Below are 6431 nucleotides of genomic sequence, written 5' to 3'. Positions count from 1 at the left end.
AGGGTTGTTCGGTATAATCATCATATGACTACCCATCTGCATGTTTGGACATCTCTACGTCTTACCAAAAAATGCGGTATACAATATCACCGATGCTAGTCTCGAGCTCAAGCGATCTTTATCCATGTTTTATGCGGCTGAATCGACTAGAAACGAATTTAGATCATACAGTATTTACAAATGAGTTTCAACATAGAATTACGATTCATCTGTATTAAAGTATAATCAAGGTCTTTATCTATGCTGTTCACATAGATATACAGATAAAGAAATAACAAACCATGAAATAATGAATTATATTAAAATAAAGATTGTTTGTTACAACTGTGTCAATAAAATTCCAAGCCAACAATTGGCTTACAGGGCGTCTACTCTAACAGTTTTTTGGTGTGGTTCCCTGAGCTTGTTCAGACATCATACTAGCCAATTTACCCACTTGAACCTCCAAGTTATGGATTGATGTGTCTTGCTTTTGTAATCTTGTCTCCGTATTCGCAATAAACTTGGTCATTAATTCCTCCATATTCGGCTTTTGTTCGTGCTGTGCAAATGCCGGTGGATGTTGTCGAACAGAGTCCACATGATTTTGTTGATTCTGATTTGGCCATGAAGAACAAGAATTACTTCTCCAACCAGGATTGTATGTGCTGGAATAGTGGTAACACTGAGGTCTAATAGAATTTTCCACAAAGTTGGCTTGCTCTATTGATGGCATAAATCGATTTCCAATTTGACAAGCAGTGCGAAGATGGCCTCCTCCACATAACTCACAAGATATGGCCTGAACGGACATACCTAAAGTGCTCATACAATCAATTTTCCTATTTAGCTCTTCTAACTGAGCTGCAATGGCAGTAAAATTATGAACTTGATGTACTCCTGCTATTATCCTTGGGATATTTTTTTCTGCTTGCCATTGATAGCTATTAGTTGCCATCTCTTCCAATAGTTCATAGGCTTCTTGTGGCGTTTTTCTCATTAAAGTACCTCCTGCAGCTGCATCAATCATGGAACGATTAGCAGGAAATAAACCATTATAAAAAGTTTGTACCTGAAGCCAAATAGGCAAGTCATGATGTGGGCATCGTCTCATTAAGTCCTTGAATCGCTCCCAAGCCTCATATAGTGTTTCAGGATCATGTTGAACAAAATTGGTGATATCATTTCGCATTTTTACAGTCTTGAAAGGTGGAAAATATTTGGACAAAAAAGCTTGCCCCATTTCTTCCCAAGTCGTGATTGATCCCGCTGGCAAAGAATTCAACCAAGATTTTGCTTTATCACGTAATGAAAACGGAAATAAACGTAACCTGATAGCATCGTCAGTAACGCCATTTTGTTTAAAAGTATCACAAATTTCCAAGAAATTAGCAATGTGAACATTAGGATCATCTGTTGGCGTGCCTCCAAATTGAATCGATGTCTGAATCATCTGAATGATCGCTGGCTTAATCTCAAAATTGTTTGCTTGAATCCTTGGCCTGACAATGCTGGACATCATGCCGTGTATAGATGGTTGCGTATAGTCCAGTAGTGATCTATGCTCCTCATCATTATTTTCCTGGTTGTCTTCCAAATGTTGCGACATTAGTGTTCGTGCTTTCCTTCTTAGCCTTCTGTCAATTTCGGGGTTCAAATTGTTGCCCTGCACTTCTTATCATACATTTAGTTTACACTAAATAAAACGATTTAACCATAATCTTACGGAATTAATTTTTAATATAATGGTAAACAAATTGTTTTCGTTCTACCGAAATAACTAGCAAATACCAAATAAGATTTGTTTAAATTGTATTTAACCTACGAAATGGAGTGGCTAACATAAATAAAATAAATTAAAATAACAGAACTCAAAAGTGTTATGAGTAAAGATAGTAAGTAAAAATTCAAGGTGAAATATCGATCAAGATTTTGGTGCACCTTTCATAATCCCAATTATTCTTTTATTGGGTAGGTCTCTTGTTAAACCGTTTTATGGATATTTATTCGTGAAAGTGACCAATAATGCCCATATTTACAATAAAAAAATAAATATTTATTATATAAAAAATAATTTTTTTTCATGGATGAGTTTACTATACGTTCTCAAACTATAATATTAATTTGTAACAATTAATTATCTCTAAATTGATTGACAAACTAATATTGCATTCAACTTCTTTAAATATCTAAAGTCTTCGATTAAATAATATGTATCTACCACACGCAGATAATGGCTGCATCGGTATGTAATATTCAATCATATTATAAAATCTTTTATCAATTTTTTTTTAAATATAATACATAAATTCATTCATTAAAATTATCAATCTTTGAAAGCCTTAGAACAATAATAAAAACATACATGATAATTAACCAGATAACAACTAAATCATAGATTCAAACAAAAAGATCCACAAATCTCGATAACATAAATATATTTAATACCTCTTGATATCTCTTTCGTTCGCCGATCCTTCTTTATCTCCTTGTCTTCTTCCTTGCACTCCTTTATAGCCTCTCTCTTTGGGTGTTAAGGAAGAAAATAATAATTCCCTCCTTCCCCTCTAATTAAGACTCCTTTTATTCCTTTGTCTTTTTCTTTTTAAATTGTTGTTAGATTCTTCTCTTGAATTCTGCAAATTATACACGACATTTTGGTTCTCCTTGTCGAAAATAATGGAGTTAAATAGGAGACACAACAATTATTGTTGTAGGTGTTGGTTGTTATAATTGTTAGAGTAGATGCCCTGTAAGCCAATTGTTGGCTGGGGAATTTATTGACTCAAGTGTAATAAACAATCTTTATTTTAATATAATTCATTAGTTCATGGTTTGTTATTTCTTTATCTGTATACCCATGTAATCAAACATAGATAAAGACCTTGATTATACTTTAATGCAAATGAATCGTAATTCGATGTTGAAACTCATTTGTAAACACTGTATGATCTAAATTCGTTCCTAGTCGATTCAGCCGCATAAAACATGGATAAAGGTCGCTTGAGCTCGAGACTAGCATCTGTGATGTTGTGTACTGGGTTTCTTGGTATGGGCATAGAGATGTCCAAACATGCAGATGGGTAGTCATATTGTGAGGCCCGGGGCCGAAGAGGGCGGGGGGTGATCGCCGGTGCCATTAGTTGCACGGACAATGAGCGGCTCCTGGCAGGCTTCTAGGTGGAGGGAACATGAATGAACCGATCCCACACGGGAATGAGAGGGATTCCGAGACTGTTCAATGTAATGGACTGTACAGTTGAAGAGGGCTTAAAAGATTTGATTTGTACTACTCATATCACGAAGGTGCATATTCTTTTCGGTAGCTCATTACATAAGAACTCCAAAGTTAAGCGTGCTTGACTTGGGGCAATTTTGGGATGGGTCACCTCCTGGGAAGTTTCCCAGGGTGCGTGTGAGTGAGGACATAAGCACGCTGGAAAGACTCGTCATGGTACAGTGAGGACAGTCGTCGAATCTGGGGCGTTACAGTTGGTATCAGAGCCGACCTCTCTTAGTACGGTGTGGTTCGGGGACGAACCAAGCGGAAGCTGGTGGGCATGTGAGGCCCGGGGCCGAAGAGGGCGGGGGGTGATCGCCGGTGCCATCAGTTGCACGGACAATGAGCGGCTCCTGGCAGGCTTCTAGGTGGAGGGAACATGAATGAACCGATCCCACACGGGAATGAGAGGGATTCCGAGACTGTTCAATGTAATGGACTGTACAGTTGAAGAGGGCTTAAAAGATTTGATTTGTACTACTCATATCACGAAGGTGCATCTTCTTTTCGGTAGCTCATTACATAAGAACTCCAAAGTTAAACGTGCTTGACTTGGGCCAATTTTGGGATGGGTGACCTCCTGGGAAGTTTCCCAGGGTGCGTGTGAGTGAGGACATAAGCACGCTGGAAAGACTCGTCTTGTTACTGTGAGGACAGTCGTCGAATCTGGGGCGTTACACATATGATGATTATACCGAACAACCCTCCCTCGGACTTTCCAAGTGGTTATCATTCATCGAGAGGATAAGTCCGTGGTTATGATTGTGCACCATTAGTCCTTACAACCCGGGACAACACTGAGGCTCTATATGATAGGGCTGTGCTTTGACTCGTTTACTGGCTCCAGGAGAGTAATCAGGTGGCGAGGTTGGGTATAGTTGCGACACATATAGGAGCCAGTGCATTGTAGTCGGGGATTCACCGCTCACCTACGGGTGTGGATATCCTATGTGATCTAATGTAATAATAGTGCATGGAATCTCTGGCCAGAGTATGAGATGTACGTTGAGGAAGGAGTTCTCCAATAGTACGCGCGATGCCACTGTTAAAGTTATCACATAGTTATCGAATTAATATGCAACCCTCGATGAACCAATGGCTGCAGATTCGATCGGGATATATGAGATGAAGGGACCGTACTGTACGCTAATCATAATCGACTGGTTCTTGCAGGCACTATCAGTGATACCTAGGGGATCATGGGGCGATGCTACTAGACGCTCTTACCATGATCCGATGGGTGCAATCAGAAATGAGTTCTGACATTCTTGATCAAGGTGTTGATGAAAAGAATGGGGCTAACTAGGGTAAGCCCGAATAAAGGAATATGTCCNGTTGAATTTATATTATGATATAGTAAATTCAAGGAGTTGAATTTATGATAATTAAATTTTGAGAAAATAAATTCAAGAAGTTGAATTTATGAGATTGTAAATTCAAGAAGTTGAATTTATGAAATTTGGAGAAAATAAATTCAATGAGTTGAATTTATAAAATTTGAGAATTTAATATATTAAACTCAAATGTTGGGTTTATTAGATTTTAAAATTTGGAGGTGATATAAATTCAAGGAGTTGAATTTATAATTTAAATAATAAATTCAAATGTTGAATTTATAATGATTTAATTTATTAAACTCAAAAGTTGAGCTTATTAATTAATAAATTAAATATGATGGATAATATGTTAATGGGCTTATAGGAGTACAAGTCCAACATATTAAATAATTAAAATTGTTAATGGACCTTAATTAATTGATTAAATTAGTGTGACTAACCCAATGAATTAATTAAGCCCATTAATGTTAATTAAAGGGCCCAATTATTATACTATAATAATTAGGTCATGGATTATTATAAATAGGGATTGAGAGTCAAAACCCTAGCCACCACCATAAGCAATTTTCGAAAATCAGCCTCTTCATCCTTCAAATATTTTCGGCCTCCTTGGTTTTCAAAAGTTGAGCCGTCTCTTGTTTTAATTAATCTCAACGCAAAACTTCTTCCAATTTTCTAGTGCAAATTGGAAGAGGAACAAATTTTCTGGTCGTGGACCTGATTAGAAGAATTAACAAAGGAGTTTTGAAGAAAGTTCGTAGGGATTCATCAAGAGCTAATCCGTTTATAACGGATTAGTTGGAGCCAAGTGATTTAATTCACAAAGATATAATGTTCTAACTCCCTATAAATGTTTAATCGTAAAACCATACGAGCGTCCAAATCAAATATATTTTGATTGTCAAAATATAATAAAAAATTTTAAAACTTCCGCTGCGTTTGAGAGTGTAGAAAACTGAGATCCAACAGTGGTATCAGAGCCAAGGTTTTTCTAGATCGTATGGTTTTGATAATGAATAATTTATTTCTAACCACACAAGAAAATTTTTTTGAAAATTATGGCACCATGAAAATTTATTTTTCCAGATTTTCGAAAAAAAAAATAAAATTTCGTTTCTGCCCGGAACTGTTCCGGGCAGCCCGTGCGCAGCGGCCGCGCGCGCTGTGCGGAGCGTCCGCACAGCGCTCGGCGGCTGCGCTGCGCGGCGTGCGGAACGTCCGCAGGCGCCGCGCGCACAAGGGCTCCCACCAATGCCCGAAATGTTAGGGCAGCGGGCGGGCAACGCGGGCGGCTGCCCGGGATTGTCTCGGGAAGTGTGCTGGATGATGGGCCTGCATTGTTTGGGCCTAGGGTGCAATTTTCTGATTTTTCAAATTTTTGGTTAAAATTGATATTTTTGAAAATTGATCCAAATTTTATTTTGGAAAATTAAATTTTAGAAAATTAATAATTTTCTTGTAAAATAAATAATTAGAATATGATTTTAATTATTTATGGTAAAAATGAGTTTTTACAAGAAATCAATTATTATTTATTTAATTGGAAATTAAATAAATGAGTTTATTTAATTTATTAAATTTTTAATAATTGTGGTGGTTAGTGATAAATTATTAGATATGTAATTTATCAATTAATTAAATTGTTTAATTAAATTGATGTTAATATTTGATATTAAATGCATGAAGGATGATCGAGAGCCTTGACCAATGTGTTAGGTGTATGTTAGGATATTTTACTGTTTTTATTCATTTTTATAATATTTGATGTTATTAAAGTGGGCCTGGTTTATGGCCCGTTCCCACCCCCATGAGATGTATCCCTTATGTGCCATGCC

General features: G+C 36.9%; 1 protein-coding gene and 1 non-coding gene across 4 annotated transcripts; one reads left to right on the top strand and one right to left on the bottom strand.

Annotated features, from left to right (window-relative positions):
* Positions 1-305: 305 nt before the first annotated feature.
* On the bottom strand, positions 306-2675 carry LOC140975943 (uncharacterized). 3 transcript variants are annotated; one of them, XM_073439863.1, is made up of 2 exons: positions 2428-2675; positions 306-1650 (listed from the first exon to the last, which is right to left on the bottom strand). In XM_073439863.1, the coding sequence occupies exon 2, from the start codon at positions 1586-1588 to the stop codon at positions 374-376; it is 1215 nt and encodes a 404-aa protein (XP_073295964.1). In that variant the 5' UTR covers positions 1589-1650; positions 2428-2675; the 3' UTR covers positions 306-373. The 3 variants fall into 3 exon arrangements, with proteins under 3 accessions (XP_073295964.1, XP_073295963.1, XP_073295965.1); XM_073439862.1 differs by having other exon boundaries at positions 306-1645; XM_073439864.1 differs by having other exon boundaries at positions 306-1613.
* On the top strand, positions 1068-1173 carry LOC140975958 (small nucleolar RNA R71). The gene has a single exon (XR_012175095.1). It is a non-coding gene; the product is annotated as a small nucleolar RNA R71 (small nucleolar RNA).
* Positions 2676-6431: the final 3756 nt, after the last annotated feature.

The sequence above is a fragment of the Primulina huaijiensis genome, chromosome 4 (genome assembly GCF_012295235.1).
Source record: "Primulina huaijiensis isolate GDHJ02 chromosome 4, ASM1229523v2, whole genome shotgun sequence".
NCBI classification, from domain to species: domain Eukaryota; kingdom Viridiplantae; phylum Streptophyta; class Magnoliopsida; order Lamiales; family Gesneriaceae; genus Primulina; species Primulina huaijiensis.
Note: the sequence above shows the minus strand (reverse complement) of the source record. Positions and strands in the feature narration are given on the sequence as shown.